This window comes from Puma concolor, chromosome E2 (genome assembly GCF_028749965.1).
Source record: "Puma concolor isolate L17-30 chromosome E2, mPumCon1.1.hap2, whole genome shotgun sequence".
NCBI lineage: Eukaryota > Metazoa > Chordata > Mammalia > Carnivora > Felidae > Puma > Puma concolor.
This window is the reverse complement of record NC_141681.1, coordinates 19,980,965-19,998,207: the sequence shown is the minus strand read 5'-3', so window position 1 is coordinate 19,998,207 and position 17,243 is coordinate 19,980,965. Positions and strand designations below refer to the sequence as shown.

The 17,243-nt window shown below is 48.3% G+C and overlaps 1 protein-coding gene across 1 annotated transcript; it reads left to right on the top strand.

Moving 5' to 3' along the window:
• Window positions 1–57: 57 nt before the first annotated feature.
• CES3 (carboxylesterase 3) lies at window positions 58–15,858 on the top strand. The gene is made up of 13 exons (XM_025920623.2): window positions 58–2,673; window positions 3,786–3,990; window positions 4,101–4,239; window positions 4,405–4,538; window positions 5,069–5,222; window positions 5,326–5,430; window positions 6,073–6,174; window positions 6,547–6,684; window positions 11,180–11,260; window positions 12,357–12,504; window positions 13,418–13,567; window positions 13,717–13,795; window positions 13,901–15,858. Exons 1-13 carry the CDS (start codon window positions 2,592–2,594, stop codon window positions 14,094–14,096), a joined length of 1,713 nt encoding a protein of 570 aa, XP_025776408.1. The 5' UTR covers window positions 58–2,591; the 3' UTR covers window positions 14,097–15,858.
• Window positions 15,859–17,243: the final 1,385 nt, after the last annotated feature.

Here is a 17,243-nt window from a genome sequence, read left to right as displayed (position 1 = left end):
GGCCCATGGAACCTGGGCCAGCTGTGCAGTGTCCAGAAGAACTGGGTGGGTCCCTCAGCCATCCACCTCCCGAAATTTGCCTTTATTTTCAGTGGTGCTGTGACACCCAAACTTTACAGGATTGTAGCACATCCATGAAGATGTTTATCTGTGAGATGTTTCCTGGAAGTAGGATTGAGGGGCCAGAAAGCTCAGGAGAAGAGACTCTTGTACGCAGACTTCCAAAGGCCTCTCTATCCAAGGAGGGGCTCCTCTTACCTTTTAGAATTCTCCTTGCCACCCCCCCACCCCCACTGAACATCCCCCAACTCACTCTGAGCATCCACATGATCAGTTTTCCTGCTTACCCCATTGCATTCCCTAAACTTTTCTTTCCCTCACCTTACTCACCCCCCGAAAGAAACCCTGTCTTATATGGTATTTGATCTCAGTGTGCAAAAATACCAAATTGTGTTCACTCTGCCTCTTTGTTCCACCAAAGCACTTTTTCTGCGTCACTAATAGGCTGTATCCCTCTTCTCGTGGACCTAGGCGTCCTGCTATGCCCCCACCTCTGACCAACTTGCCCTCTCCACACACTAGATTTTCCAGGAGGAAAGAAAGTCCTCCTTTCCCTCCACTACATTTAAGCCCAACCATAGAGCCTCGTGACATGGGGCCTGAAGGATGCAGAGAGGCCACCAGATGGCAGACGAGGATAACCTTAAGCCTGGCTGTCTTAGAGGGAATGGGCTTTCCTTGTGGTGAACTGCTGACTGGTGCATGAAGCTTCTCTTGCATTCTGAAAGCATTTATTGAGCACCCACAGCATGCATGCCTCTGTATGTTTTTCAGCCCTGCAGATGCATAATATACTTTCTAAAAGTGGGTTCCCAGTACTAGTTTTTTAATCATCTTATTTTTTTTAAACAGCTTTATTGTGGAATAATTTACATACAATTAAATTCACCCACTTCAGGAAATATACAATCACTGTCACATCAAGTTTTAGAATGCTTCTATTGCTCCAAAGAGTTCCTTCATGCCCCTTTGCAGTCAGTCAATCCCCATCCTGACCCTGGCCCACACAACCACCCAATTGCTTTCTATTGCCATAGTTTGCATTTTCTAGAATGTTCTAGAAATGGAATCACTTGTTGCAGGTTTCTGTCACTTAGCATAATGTTTTTGAGATGCAACCAGTAGTTTCCTTTTCTTGCAAAGTGGTATTCCATGTATGGTATGCTACGTGGTATCCATTCACCAGTTGGTGAACATTTCAGTGACATTCAATTTTTAAAATTTAATTTCTTTAAATTTTTAAAGAAAATGCTAAGCTGTCTTCTAAGATGACTATACCATTTTTGTACCCCACCAGCCATCTGTGAGAGTTCTAATTGCTCCATAGCCTTGGCAACACTTGGTCTTATCAGTCTTGTACATTTGATTAATTTCAGTAGGTGTGCAGTGGTATCTTACTGTGGTTGGTTCCCTGTTTCATGTCTTTCTCTGTCTCTCTGTCCCTGTCTCTGTGTTTGTCTCTCTCCCCTCCATGCTCTAGCTCTCCTGAATGTACCTATGGATCAAGGTTCAGGGACAGGAACGGCCCCCACCAGGGAGTTTGCCAAAGACAATCCAGGAAGGAGCACAGAGGGAAGTTTGATCCTAGGCCTCTCCAGCTCTGAATGCTAGCTGGAACCCCAGGACAGAATCTGGCATCTTCTCTCAACATGACCCTCACCCTGTTCCTCACTGAGCCAGCACTTCTGTTTGAATTAGTAAATATTTGCCAGTGCCTCACACTCCCCACCATCCCAACCCCCACACGCTCCTGACACTAAGACCCAGAGGAGAGTCCTGCCCTTACTTATAGTAGGGGCTGTCCCAGAGAGATGGACACCCTGACAGACCCCTGCCCTGAGGCAAGAACAGGCTTCTAGTGGCTCTGGTTCCATGCCTTGTGTTTTCACACATGCAACCTCACTTCAACCCTGCGAGGTGGTTCCTATTATCATCACTCTTTTACGGATGACGACACTAGACCCAGAGCCAGCACTTGGCAGAGCCAGGATTTGAACGCAGGAGATCCGGCTCTGAAATCACATCTTCCAGGGATTTGGAGTAGGATAGGAGTTGTGAATAAGAATCTCTCCTGCTCCTCTTCCTCCATTCCTCCCTCTACCTGCAGACCTCAGCTCCTCCTGCCCAGGAACCCAAGCGCCTTGAGGGCAGTGCTCTGCTTCTGCCCTGTCATGTGAGGAGCCTCAAGAGAGTGGGCCTACATGAAAAAGCCACCCCCAAAATACACCCTGGGTATACTGGGTTCACTGAGTCAGGAGAACTGGTATTTGAACCCAGAACTGCAGAGCTCCACGGCCCAGGCTCTTTCCCTTCTTTGGAATTGTCACATCACCCACACTCCTGCAGGGCACTCTCTGAGCCCTCCTCCCCCAGCCGAGGCACTAAGCACTGCGTGTTAGGGCTGGCCACCAGCCAGATGGGGCTGGCCACCGAGGTTTTTGTAATACAGCCCTTTAGAGATTGGCTGTGCCAAAGGACGGAGGCTTTATTATAACTTGCACCACTTCTGCCTATAGTCAGTTGTGAGGAGCATGGGGACAGTGGTAAGAATTGGGCCCAGGGCCCTGGGCTGGGTGGCCTGTCTGCTCCTGGCATTCCCTGCTACAGCCACTGGTAAGACACACCAGCAGGACCTGCAGAGCTGGGAGCTTCGGGGTTGTTGGGAGGACTAGAGTAGAAGGCAAGAGTGAGGTAGGGATGGGGAGCGTTGGGTAGCCTTCTCCGAGAAGGATCCCTCGGTTCCAAGAAGTGCCGGGGGGATGTGCATCCTCTCCAGGCAGGGGTTGAGTGTGTGTGTGTGTGTGTGTGTGTGTGTGTGTGATCTCCAGAGCAGCCCTGCCAGAGAACACGATTGTCCTTAGGTTTTAAGGGCACCCAGGATTCTTGTAATCACTAAGATAGACACAGAAGTCACTGTAATGAAAAGAGGTTTACTCACAGTTCCTAGAAACAAGAGGCATGCAGGGAAGCATGGGGTCCGCTCTGTCAGGATGGAGAGGACACGAGAGGAAAACGGGGTCAAGAGGCTTTGTTGTTTCCCAGAGAAGGAACAGGCAAGGCAGGCGAAGGTGAAGCAGGTTTCAGATTAGTTAATTTGAAGATTTTCAGTGGGCTCTGGGGCAGAGGGCTGTCTCTAGTTGTGTGGCACCTGGCCCTCGGGTGATTAGGGCAGGTGGCTAGTGGTGGAAGAATCTGAGAAGCCCACAGAGGAGGTGGCTGGGAGCATGGACTCTGGATTGGTTGGTTTGTCTCGGGAAGGCACACCTCTCAGTGAATTGTTTACTATTTCTAAGAATTGGCTAGCCCTGAGACCTACAGTCCCTCCAGAGTCTGCAAGGCTCCCCTATGTCAAAACATCAAAATAAAGAAAATGAACAGATGTGATTATTGCACTTAACTGAGCAGATGAGGAATCTGAGGGTGAATGGCTAGCCCAAGCAAAGCCCCAGAGCAGGTCTGTGAGTCCGGGAGAGCCTCCCTCGGGGAACTGGTCTGGCCTGGAGAAGAGTGGTAGCCATGCTGAGGCAGTAGGAGAAAGTGGGAGGTAGTCATAGGGTCCATCCCACGGGCTTGCTGGGAAGGTAGTCAGAGCGCTGTGTGCAAAGAGCTCAGAACAAGGCCCATAGAGTAGGTGCTCAGAGAGCCAGTGTTGAGTGAGTCCATTTGCCACTCCATACCCTGTGGAGGCTGCAAACTCACTCCATGGCCCTCCGTCCTACTCTCAGGGCCTGAGGTCACTCAGCCTGAAGTGGACACCACCCTGGGCCGTGTGCGAGGCCAGCAAGTGGGCGTGAAGGGCACAGACCGCCTTGTGAATGTCTTCCTGGGCATCCCGTTTGCCAAGCCACCTCTGGGGCCTGGCCGATTCTCAGCCCCGCGCCCAGCGCAGTCCTGGGAGGGTGTGCGGGATGCCAGCACTGCCCCTGCGATGTGAGTAGCCTCAGCGGAGGTGGGCAAGCAGGCAGGCTGTTGGGGGGGTGGGCCTAGATGCCAGGACCGGTGTGCTGAGCTGCTGGCCCTGGGTTCATCCTTCGCCACAGGTGCCTGCAGGATCTGGAGAGAATGGACAACAGCAGATTTGTGTTGAACGGAAAGCACCAGCACTTCCCTATTTCAGAGGACTGTCTGATCCTCAACATCTATAGCCCGACTGAGGCCACCGTGGGGGCCAGGCGGCCGGTGTGCAGCCCAGGGGGCCCTGTTTGCCCATGCAGCTCTGCCCTGTCTAACCTCTCTCCAGCCCTGTTTCCGTACTGAGGGGGGTTCCCAAGAATGCCCTGGGTTGATGGCAGGGCAACTGGTGTCCCGGGAGCTGGGGGTCACCGCCCCATGGCTTCTCTGCAGGTCATGGTATGGATCCATGGGGGCTCTCTGGTGGCCGGCGCTGCCACCTCCCAAGACGGGTCAGCCCTGGCAGCCTATGGGGATGTGGTAGTGGTCACGGTCCAGTACCGCCTGGGGCTCCTTGGCTTCCTCAGGTGAGGTGACTGGCTTGGTGGAGGGCACTGCTGGCACTGGGGAGAGGAGCTTGTGAGGGGAGTTGGGGAACTAGGGTGGAGGTCCAGAGCTTGAATGCAGATTTCTCAGGCAAGCAGAGTGTCAGGAGACCAAGGGCCCCTCCCCCATGCCATCTGGGGCAGAGAAGGAGGCTCCCCATTGCTCCACCTTGGAGAAGGGCTCGATCAAAGCCAGAATTATACAGAGAACTTGGTCCTTTGGACAGAAAGTGTTGGCTCCTGGTCTGGGGCCAGGATCCCAGCAAGGGCTGGAGGCAGGGAGCAACAGCTCTGGCAGCCACTTGAGAACCAGCCCCAGCCGGCTGGGTCCCCCCGTACCATGTGCTGGGCACGTGCCTAGTAAGCATGCCTCATAACTAAGCCAGACTTGGTGAACGGGGGACGGTGTGCCGTCCTGGTGGCTGGTTCAGGGCCAACCTGCAAGGGCTGAGGACAATCTATGAGGGGAGCCAGGCTGCGCTAACCTCTGCCACCCTGTGCCCCGCCCCCAGCACTGGAGACGGGCACGCCCCTGGCAACTGGGGCTTCCTAGATGTGGTGGCTGCTCTGCACTGGGTGCAGGGGAACATCTCCCCCTTTGGAGGTGACCCCAACTCTGTCACCATCTTTGGCGGTTCTGCCGGTGCCTGCATCGTCTCTGCCCTGGTGAGTCACCTCAGGGGACTAGCAACAGTATCTCCTGCGGCCCCAGACCTCCCAGCTCTCCTGCCCTCCTCTGACAGCCATCTGTCCTCCACATTGCTTCCAGGTCCTGTCCCCGCTGGCTGCAGGGCTATTCCACAGAGCCATAGCCCAGAGTGGAGTCATCACCATTCCCGGCTTACAGGCTTCGAACCCAAGGCTCCTGGCTCAAGTCTGCCTCTCTTTCATCCTCTTACCCCACATGTACCTACCACACCCCCACCCTGCACTTGCCCTGACGTCCCAGAATGGATGTCCCTGGCAGGGAGCCCCTTGTTAGCAGAGACGAAGGAAGCACACTGCCTACGGAAGCTCAGAGAAAAGCACCAGTGCCACCTGGGCACAAAATGATTCGGGGACCCGCACCTCCAGCCTCACTTCCTGCTGACTCCCCAAACTGCTCAGGCCTCAGCACCCACTATCATCCCCTCCCTGCCACACTGGCCATGCTGGAATCCCTCCTCTCTGAACCCTATCTCATTTCCATATTCACTCTGGCAAAACTTTCCTGACCCCACTGGGTCTGGAAATATAGTTAACTAGTTAATGACACTGTTCTCAGATTGGCAAGGAGGACTCAGCTACCCACACAAATAATGACAGTATGATGTAATGGGGGACACACAAGGTGCCTGGGGACCACCCAAGCTGGTGGCTTGGTGGCAGTTCTCTGGTCAGTCCCAAGTTCCCATCTCTGACATCACTGTCCCATCTTCCCTACAGATGTACCTCTTCTCTATGGGAGGCAGAGGGCTGGGGGTGAGGAGGGAGGGGTGAGGAGGGAGGGAGAGGCAAGACTCTTATCTGTCCCCAGAGCTTCGCGGACTCCATGGCCTGCAGCTCTACCTCCTCAGCTGAGATGTTGCAGTGCCTTCGGGAGAAGGCAAACAAGGAGCAGATCCTTAACATGAAGTTGGTATGCCTACCTCTTGGGGGACAGTGGCAGGCAATAGCACAGAGGGGTCCTGTCCAGCTTCTGTGAGAGCCGAGAGGCAATCAGCAGCCTGGGGTGAGGCTTGGGGCAGCCACCCCTGATGGGAAGGGGCTGAGGGCCCAACTTGGCCTGGGGGTGTGTGAATGCAGATGCACCCCTGCCCGGAGAGCAGGCCCTGTCTTCCAGGGAAGAGGCGTGCTTAGAAGGTCTCCCTATTCCCCCTGGGTCCTCTAACCCTGGTGACTTCTACCCCCTCTAAATAAGGCTCAGGCGTGCAGCCATGCGACCCCTGGGATGCCATCTTTTAAGGCATGGGCCTGACTGGGAAGACCCCTGCCTTGCTTTCTCCTACAGAACACTACAGCTACCTACACCATTGATGGCACCTTCTTTCCCAAGAGCCCCAGGGAGCTCTTGAGGGAGAGGCAGTTCCATTCTGTGCCCTTCCTCCTGGGTGTCAACAATCACGAGTTTGGCTGGCTCATCCCCAAGGTGAGTGTCCTCTGGCTCCTGTGTCCTTCAAGGCCCTATCCCAGCCAATCCTCTGCTACCCCGTCATTACCACAGCCTGTGAGGTGACACTCCCACTTGATAGGTGAGAAAGCAAAGCTCAGAGAGGTTTAAGGGACTTGCTCCAGGTTATGCAGATTAATTTTCCCAAAGCAAATGTTTCCTTCTGGGGACCAAGCTTTTGCACAAAGTGGCCTTCTGGGCAGTACTGATTTGCAGCATATTTGGCTTGGGATCCGGTTTATACATCAAGCTCTATGAGACTGGTGAGTATGACTGTGTCTGAGAGACTAATTACCTGAGACTTTCAGGTTTCAAACAACAGCAAGCCAGTGAGGAACAGCATGGCCCATGTGCCTTCCAGTCCCTTCCAGGTGTACAGGACTCCCCACACAGAGCGTTAACATCATGCTTTCCTTCTGGGCATCTTCCCTATCATTCTTCTACCCATCTTCACAGTGATTGACTTTAATGACTGCAAAACCTTCCACAAGGGAATCATAATAGTCCTTAATTTCTACACTTGGGCACTTTCTAGTTTTACGACTGAAGCTAAGAGGGCGGTGAACATTTTCATGTCCACAGCTTTTGTCCTTTTATTTATTCCTTTGGAATTGATCCCCAGGAGGGGGGCATTTGGGTGTTTGCTGGATGACAGGCTCATGCAATCTTGACACTCAAGGACAAAGCTCGTAGGCCAGACGTGTGTGCGTGTGCGTGTGCGTGTGTGTAATGACTGATGAGTGTTAAGAGGAAACAGTACCCTGGACTCTGGCAGGCAGCCTTGGCCCCACATGGTCTACTTAGAGTCATGAGTGGAAGAGTGAGAAAGAGCCAAAGGATGGCTCCCAAGACCTGGACAAGCCTGCCTGGAGCAGAATGCTGTGCCCGGGACTTTGTAGGCAGGATGTGTCTCAGGAATTGGGTGGCTCAGGGGGCTGTTCACCTCCTTGCTGGTGCAGAAATTCTCTTCAGTCCCCTTGTCATCCATGTGGACCCAACTATAGATTTTTCAGCCAACCAGATGTTTACTAAATGTCCATGGTGTTAGCTTTAACCATGGAAGGCAATTCATACATTTTCTGGACATCTCTCCACCTCTAATGTATTGCCAGTGGCCGAGCACTTTGTGAAATTGCTACTACGCCAATTTAAACTGCTGCCAGTGACTAAAGTCTCCAAGTTTTATTGCAACTTTACCAGGTTTGCAGATGATAATTTTTTAAATACCAACTTTATTGAGATGTAATTTACATACCATAAAATTTACCCTTTAAAAAAGTGTGTAATTCAGTGGGTTTTAGTGCATCCACAAAGTCATGCAACCATCACCACTATCTTATTCCAGAACATTTGCATCCCCCTAAAATTCAGCCCATACCTGTTTGCAGTCACTTCTCATCCCTCCTCCCCCAGGCCCTGGCAGCCACTAATGTACTCTCTATCAAATCTGTGAATTTGCCTATTCTATACATTTCAAATAAGTAGAATCCTACAATTTTTTTTTTTTTTGGTGTCTGACCTCTTTCACCTAAAATGATGTTTTCAAGTTTCATCCATCTTATATCTCATGTTAGTATTCTTTCTTTTTTATGACTAAATAGACCCTTGTGTGGATACAGCACGTTTTGTTTATCCATTCATCAGTTGATAGGCATTTGGGTCATTTCTACCTTTTTGGCTATTATGGATAATCCTACTATGAACATTCATGTACAAGTTTTTATGCAATTATAGGTTTTAATTTCTCTTGGTTATATACCTAGAAGTGGAATTGCTGGGTCCCATAGTAACTCTGTTTAATCGTTTGAGGAATTGCCTGTTTTCCAAAGTGTCTGTACCATTTCACATTCCCCCCCAGCAATGTAGGAGGATTTCGGTTAGTCCACATCCTCAACAACACTCACTAGCTCTCGTTTTGATTATAGTCATCCTAGTGGGTGTGAAGTGGTATCTCGTTGTGGTTTTGATTTGCATTTCCCTAATGACTTACCATGTTGAGTATCTTTTTATGTGATGATTGGCCATTTTTATATCTTCTTTGGAAAAATGTCTATTAAAATCTTTTGCCCATTTTTAAATTGGATTATCTTTTTATCATTGAGTTGTAAGAGTTTCTCATATAGTCTAGATACAAGTCCCTGTCAGATGTATGATTTGTAAATCTTGTTTCCCATGCCGTGGGTTGTCTTTTCACTTTGTTACGGTGTTCTTAACAACACAAAAAACTTAACATTTTGATGAAGTCCAATTTATTTTTTCTTTTGTTGCTTGTCCTTTGGGAGTAATATCTAAGAATTGATTGCTTAGTCAGATTTACCTCTACGTTTTCTCGAAGAATTTTATAGTTTTAGCTCTTATGTTTAGTTTTATGATTCATTTGAAGTTAAAACTGTGCATATGGTGTGACTGAGGGATTTTTTGTATGTGGTTATCCAGCTGTTCCCGAATCAGTTGTTGAAACACTTTTTTTTCCTTATTGAACTGTCTTGATACGCTTCCTGAAAATCATTGGCCATAAACTTTAGGGTTTATCTCTGGACTCTCAGTTCTATTTGGTTAATTATATGTCTATCCTTATGCCAGTACCACACCATACTGATTAGTTTTGTACTAAGTTTTGAAATGGAGAAGTGTGAATCCTCCACCTTTGTTCTTCTTTGTTCTTCAAGATTGCTGTGTTACTTTGCTAGGGTTGCCATAACAAAGGACCACAATCTGGGTGGTTTAAACAACAGAAATTGTCTCACTGTTCTAGAGGCTAGACGTCTGAAATCAAGGTGTTAGCAGGTTTGGTTCCTTCTGAGTCCTGTGAGAGAGAGTCCACACTTCTATACTATTTTCTGGTTGCATCAGGCGTTCCGTGGCATTCTCCCTCTGTCTTCACATTGTCTTCCCTCTGTGCCATCTGTCTCTGTGTCCGAATTGCCCCTTTTCACAAGGACATTAGTCATATTGGACTAGGGCCCACCCTAATGATTACCTTTGCAATTGTCTTAACTTGACTACCTCTCTAAAGGCCTGTCTTTAAATAAGGTCACATTCTGAAGTACTGGGGGTTATGCCTGTGCATATCTTTTTGTGAAGATACAAATCAATCCCTAACAGTTGTTCTGGTTATTCCAGGTCCCTTACATTTCCATATGAATTCTGATCAGCTTATCAATTTCTGCAAAAAAAAAAAAAAAAAAAAGTGGCTGAGATTTTGGTAGGGATCATGCTGAATCTTATAGACCAGTTTAGGAAGTACTGCCATCTTAACAAGATGAAGTCTTCCAACCCATGAACATAGGATGTCTTTCCATTTACTTAGGTCCTCTTTAGTTTCTCTCAATTATTCTTTAGTTTCTCTAGTTTTTAATGTACGAGGTTCATACTCTGTTAATGAAGTTGATTCCTAAGGGTTTTATTTTTCTTTTTTTTTTTTTTTTTTTTTTTTTTTTTTTTTTTTAATTTTTTTTTTTTCAACGTTTATTTATTTTTGGGACAGAGAGAGACAGAGCATGAACGGGGGAGGGGCAGAGAGAGAGGGAGACACAGAATCGGAAACAGGCTCCAGGCTCTGAGCCATCAGCCCAGAGCCTGACGTGGGGCTCGAACTCACGGACCGCGAGATCGTGACCTGGCTGAAGTCGGACGCTTAACCGACTGCGCCACCCAGGCGCCCCTTATTTTTCGATGCTCTTGTAAATTGTTTTCTTCACATCACCTTCAGGCTGTTCATTGCCGCTGTATAGAAACACAACTGATTTTTGTCTATTGTTCTTTTAAACTATCATTTTAAAGAACTTTGCTCCTTTAGCTTTTTTAGCTTAGTCCTTTAATGTTTAGTGCAGGTTAACATCCCCCTGTGGGTATGCACTCTTTGTGTTTGCTCATCCATGAGTTTTCTGTTCCTGTTTTCACAATGAGTAACCGAGAGCCCCATAGCCATGAAACTAACTTTAATAGCGAACACTTTACAGTGCTTACTGTATGTCAGGGTCTTCATAGTTAATACTCCGATCTTCATAACAATCCTATGAGGCAGGTTATTGCCATTCCTCTTTCACGGATTAAGAAACTGAGACACCAAGAGTTTAAGCAATGGGCCCAGGTCATGGATCTAGCAAGTGGCAGAGCTGGGATTTGAACCCAAAGACTGTGCCCTTAAAAACCTAACATATAAAGCCAACATTTCACTTTAAAAACAACATTTTAACTTTCCCTGTAGGCCTTGCTAAGCACCCGGGGGTCTTGATCTTATTCTGTGAAAATGTTGAATACATTTTGGGACTGCTATGACCCATGTGCTTGTTGTATTTGGCGCTGTTTCCTCCCTCCTCGATTTGAGGTTTATCTTTTCGGGTCTATGGACTTGTGGGCTTCAACACACTTGGCTCTGTTCACAGGACTGTGAACACTCGCCTGCTCATAGCTGGGAGTAGGGGGTGGGTAGTAATCAGGCTGTGCTGAGAAGATCCTGATGTCCCCACAGGGCTGGGGTTTCCTGGATAAGATGGGGCAGATGAGCCTGGAGGATATGCTGGCCATATTAAGACCCCACTTGACCATTCTGGTGAGTCAACAAGGGAGGAAGACGTAGTCCAGTGGGTATCCTATCCAGAATAGTAGGGCACCCTCTTCCTCCTACCCTTCAACCCCCACAGCTACCCACACACCACCAAACCCCTTGGTCCAACTGCTGACTTTTAGTTCCACCTAGAAATCCCCTTGGACATGAATCAGTATGGTTCCCAAAGGAAGATCATCATCATCATTTTCATCATTTCATCATTTTCATCATATGCCCCTTAATGAGCCCATATTATGTGCCAGAGACTATGCTGTGCTGTGTTGAGCACTAGGACAGGGATTCATTTTCTTCAATTCTTACTATATCCCTGTGAAATAGACACTTTCATTTTCCCCATTTTACAGATGGGTCAAGGTCTCATGATAAGTAAAGGGCAGAGGCAGAGCTTGAGCCAGCTTTGTCTGACCTCACAGCTTCAGCTGTTAAGATCATCCTGTCAGATGTGGAGCAAGCTGGATCTGGAGTCCAATCCAAGCCCTGGCTACCTATCCTCAGTGAGCCTAATCCCTTTGAGCCCATTTCCTCCCCTGTAAATGGGGATATACCTCCCATATGAGGAAACTGGATGCTGTATTTGAAAACTCTACTAGGGAGCTGGTATTGAAAGATGCTCAATCTATGCATATTTCCCTCCCTTCTTTGGACCCCCCCCCAGAGCCCTCTCCATTCATACAACCTCACCACTATTCTCTGGAGCTCTGTGGAGCCCCCATGATTTGTTCTTTTACCAACTTCCTGGTTAACTTCAACCAGGCAACTGCTCAAGATCAGAACCCTTAGCTGGGAACTTCACATAGGCTGCCAAACAACACTGCCAGGCAGGAACTGACTTTCTGGGAGGCTCAGCAACCTATCTGAGATCACACAGCAAAGCAGCAATCGCAGAGCTAGGATTTGACTCCAGGTCTGACCTTACCCTGCCTAGACATTATCTAGAACCCCCAAGGGAGGCAAGGGCTGGGCCCTGGCACACGAGCCCTGGAATATGAAGAGGCTGTGCTGGAGGGTGTGAGGCTTCTTTGGAGGGTCTGCTGGGCTGTGGGACCTGAGCATGCCTAAGCCTGGCTTCCTGCCCCAGGATATACCCCCTGAGGTGATGCCCACCATCATAGATGAATACCTAGGCGGCAGTTTCGACGCAGAAGCCAGACGTAATGCCATCCAGGAACTTTTGGCTGACCTTATCATTATCTTTCCCACCTTGAATTTCTCAAGAAACCTCCGAGGTGAGCCTATCCCTGTTCACCTGCCCTACCCTTCCCATTTTGGCCCAGGAGTTGGGTTATCATAGGCATCATGGCCCCACACCCTGCTGCTACCCCCACACCTCGCTTTCTCTCTGAGATGCAGTGTTAACAGTAATGAGAGGTGACTCTGGCAGGTCACCCTGCAGGAGAGAAAACCAAGGCTCAGAGATGTGCAGTAGAGATTTGAAGGTGATCTGGCTGTGACATCTGTCACCTCATTGATCGTCAGGATTGATTCAGCTGATCTGACTGGCTAGGTGGGTGTCCCCTTCCTCCCTCATCGCTGCATTGTGTCCTTCCCAAAGCTGCACTATCAGTCAAGGACGACCTTCCCCAATAGAGGAAGACCATTCATTCTTCAGTCAAGGGAATATGAGTAGCTGCGCTCTCCTGCTAGAACCTCCAAACAAGCTCTCAGAGAGGCGCAGTGACTTGTCTAAGGTCACCCAGCAGGGCCCATCCCCAATTCTCAGGCATTCATTGATTTTTCCCACATTCAGCACTTCTCCTGGGAGAAAAGTCTTGCTTCCTCCAAGCCTAGTGGCTAGTCCCTGACACAGCCCTAGAATAGCACCAAGTTCCTATCTTTGTGACCTTAGGCAAGATACCTAACCCCTCTGTGCCTCAGTTTCCTCATTTGCAAAATGGCAACAATAATAGACTCTAACCCATAGGTTGTTGTGAGGATGAAATTAATGATTGCACATAAAGCACATGGAATGGTGCACAATGGCCAGCAAGTGCTCAGTAAATGCTTGCTGATAATTATGGTGTCATCATCAGTATTGTTACTGGTGTTGGTGTTATTGGTGTTACTATGAGCCAGTCCTGTTAGAGGTAGGACCTGGTCAGGCTGAGGGTACCTAACTCTGATGCCACCCTCTCTCCGCAGATTCTGGAGCTCCCGTCTTTTTCTATGAGTTCCAGCATCGACCCAGTTCTTTTGCGAAGATCAAACCAGACTGGGTGAGGGCTGACCATGGGGCTGAGATTGCCTTCATATTCGGGGGTCCTTTCCTCATGGATGAGAGCTCTCTGCTGGGTGAGGACAGATAGACATCGATCCCTGGGCTGTAGGCTCCACAGGCTAGGGTGGGGCTTGCAGGCACAGAGGTCTCCAGTCAGCACAGGGAACCCTTGGGTTCTCTCCAAGACCCACCTGACCTTGATCTAGGTCTGTTCCTCCCCTAGCCTTTCCAGAAGCTACACAGGAGGAGAAGCAGCTGAGCCTCACCATGATGGCCCAGTGGACCCAATTTGCCCGGACAGGGTGAGTGAGCAAGTGGGAACACCTGGCTTTGGGCCTCTACTATGCAGATCTTCCCCCAGGGGATAAAGCAGGCGGCCCTGGACTTCATTCATTTTTCCTACCCAGGGACCCCAATGGTGAGGGATTGCCTCCTTGGCCTGCATTCAAGCAGTTGGAGCAATACCTGGAGATCAGCCTGACACCACGAGTTGGCCAGAAGCTAAGAGAAGCCCAAATGCAGTTCTGGGCAGAGATACTTTCTGCCAACTTCCGGCAGTGGCAGCAGAAGCAGAAGGGCAGGAAGGCCCAGGAGGAGCTCTGAGGCAGGGCATGGGCCTTCTTGGCTGGAGGCTAACCCTAGGGGTGGCAGAGTCCCAGCAAAACAGCTTCTTTCTCCCCCTGCTAAGAAACTTTAACTTAAACCAAACTGATGTATGGACATGTCCCTTAAGGAATCAGCCCCTCCGTGACTGGCATTGTGCTGTTGAAATGTCACCTGCTTCCCACTTTAAGGGCCTCTGTACAAACTCCTCCCTCTTCTTTCCCCCTTGCTTCCTAGCTAGTTCCAGCTCTTTCCTTAAGCTCCCTCCTCCATGAAGCTTTCCCTGCCTTCTCTAGGCCCGAGTGTATGTCCGTTACAGCATAGCCCACTCCAGGCTAGCACTGTCTGTATCTGTGTCTCTTTCCCTTCTCTGAGAGTAGAAATCAACCTGACCCCACTCTGTATCTTCCCCACAAGGATCAGGAGGACTTGGAGTCAGGGATGTTTGATGAGCGAGTAAAAGACTGAGTGTGTGAATGGTGGCTGCTGGATGTGAACCCAGGCTCTTCAGCCACCAAAGCTATGCTCAGGCCTACACAGATGTGCCCCTTGGCCAGAAGGGTGAATGGACTCCAAAGGCAGTCCTGGGGTAGGAGGAAGTCCTGAGACCTCAAAGAATTCTCTAGAATGGATCTCAGCCCCCAAAGGCCTCTAACTCAGGCTAAAGGAGATCCTTTTCTCTGTGCTGCCCAGACTTGTTTCCCTGCTCCCCTGCACAAGACACAGCAGAATCCAGCAGGGCCAGAGCCCTGACTCGTAGCCTATGAGACATCAGCTTCCCAGTCCTAGTGCTTCAATGCTTTATGGCCTGCTAGGCTCCTCCCTGCCCTCCCAGCTTGGGGAGACCAACTTCTGGGGGAACTGAGCACAGCTCCACAGCACCTACTAGGACACAGGAGAAGAGATTGGGGAGGGTGTCTGGACTAGTGCATCAGTCAGACTACTGTCACAGAGAAAAGAAGAGGCCTACCCACTCAGGCCACAACAAGTGAAGAGGAGCCAGAGGCTTTTGAGGCAAACATTTCTTCTTTTTGAGAATCAATGCACCACTCCCTTGGGGCATCTGGATTTTACTACATGCCACAAGGACTTTCTTTCCCTGCCCCCACTATCTCATCCTACAGGTCTAATCCCACATATACCCTTTCTCCATCAGACTCAGTTCCTGGCTGCTGAGGGTTATATGAAAGCACTTGCAATTGGGACCAGTGCTGTTCAGGGAAGTCCTTTTTGGGCAAGGAGGAGACACATAAAGCCAGAGGGACACTAAGTCATACCACTCCCCTGCTCAAGAGCTCCCTGTGATTGTCTGTCACCCTTAGGGCAAGTCCAAGTTCTTCACATGGCATTGAAAGCCTTCTGTTCTCATCCCCCTTCTCCACCAGGGAAGTATGTCCCCACAAGCCAGTAGAGAGCCTGACAAGTGCATAAGCCCCAATCACAGTGTGCCACTAGGGACACAGGGCTGTAGGAGCACAGAGGCATAGTCCAGCCTGACATGTGCCCTCTCTAAATAAATAAATAAATAAATAAATAAATAAATAAATAAATAAATAAATAAACCTTAAAAAAATAAAGGGTAAAATTAAGTGATTTCTTTTTGTATCTAACTACTTTCTGTCTTTATTGCTTTCCCTATTCTGGACACTTCATATAAATGGAATCATATTATATGCAGTCTTTTGTGATTGGTTTCTTTCACTTAGCATAATGTTTAGATGTTCAGCCATGGTGTAGCACGTATCAGTATTTCATTTCTTTTGGCCAATATTTCATTTTTTTTTTTTTTTTTAAATTTTTTTTTTTCAACGTTTATTTATTTTTGGGACAGAGAGAGACAGAGCATGAACGGGGGAGGGGCAGAGAGAGAGGGAGACACAGAATCGGAAACAGGCTCCAGGCTCTGAGCCATCAGCCCAGAGCCCGACGCGGGGCTCGAACTCACAGACCGCGAGATCGTGACCTGGCTGAAGTCGGACGCTTAACCGACTGCGCCACCCAGGCGCCCCATGGCCAATATTTCATTTTATCAATATACCACATTTTGCTTACTCATTCATCAGTTGATAGACATTTGGATTGTTTCTACCTTGTAGCTATTATGAATAATACTGCTCTAAATGTTTGTGCACAAATTTTGTGTGGACATGTTTTCATTTCTCTTGGAGATACACACATACACGTACACAGAGGAGTAAAATTACTAAGTTATATGGTAACTCTTATAGTTAATCATTTGAGGAACTGCCAGACTGTTTTCCAAAGTGGCTGCCCCATTTCACATCCTGACCAGAAGTCTATGAGGATTTAGATTTCCCTACATTATCTGACTTTTTTATTCCAGATGCCCTAGTGGGTATGAAGTGGCATCTAATGTTGGTCTGATTTGCATTTCCCTGATGGCTAATGATGTTGAACATCTTTTCATATATTTATTAACCTTTCAAATATATTCCTTGGAAAAATATCTTTGTATCCTTTGCCCGTTTTTTAATTGGGTTGTTTGTCTTTTTGTTAAGTTGTAAGATCCTTTATATATTCCAAATGTAAGTCCCTTAACAGCAACTTGTATATGATTTGCAAATATTCTCTCCCGTTCCATGGGTTGTCTTCATTTTCTTTACTTTTTGCATGGAGCTATCCAGTCGTCTAACACCATTTGTTGAAAAGGCTGTTCTTCCCACCACTGAATGGTCTTGGCACCCTTGTCGAAAATCAACCAAGCATAGATACGATGGATTTATGGACGGACTCTTAATTCTGTTCCATTATTTTATATGTTTGGCTTATGCCAACACCTACCACCCTCTCTTGATTACCATTCCTAATAAGTTTTGAAATAGGAAACTAGGAGTCCTCCTACTTTATCCTTGTTCATGCTTGTTTTGGCTATGCCGGGTCCCTTGCAATTCCATACAAATTTTAGAATCCAGCTGCCAATTTCTACCAAGAAGTCAGCTGAGATTCTTATAGGGATGGCATTGAATCTGCAGATCAATTTGGGGAGTGTTACTTTACCAACTTAACAATATTAAGTCCTTTCACACAAACATGGGGTGTCTTCCTATTTGTTTACATCTACTTTAATTTCTTACAAAATGTTTTGTAGTTTTTAGAGTATAAGTTTTGGACTTCTTTTGTTTGGGA

Bases quoted from the DNA above. Each gene is read 5' to 3' on its own strand.
- CES3 (XM_025920623.2), top strand. From the start codon at position 2,592: ATGGGGACAGTGGTAAGAATTGGGCCCAGGGCCCTGGGCTGGGTGGCC. The intron at 2,674-3,785 runs GTAAGACACACC...TCCTACTCTCAG, and splicing joins ATTCCCTGCTACAGCCACTG to GGCCTGAGGTCACTCAGCCT. The intron at 13,796-13,900 runs GTGAGTGAGCAA...TTTCCTACCCAG, and splicing joins ACCCAATTTGCCCGGACAGG to GGACCCCAATGGTGAGGGAT.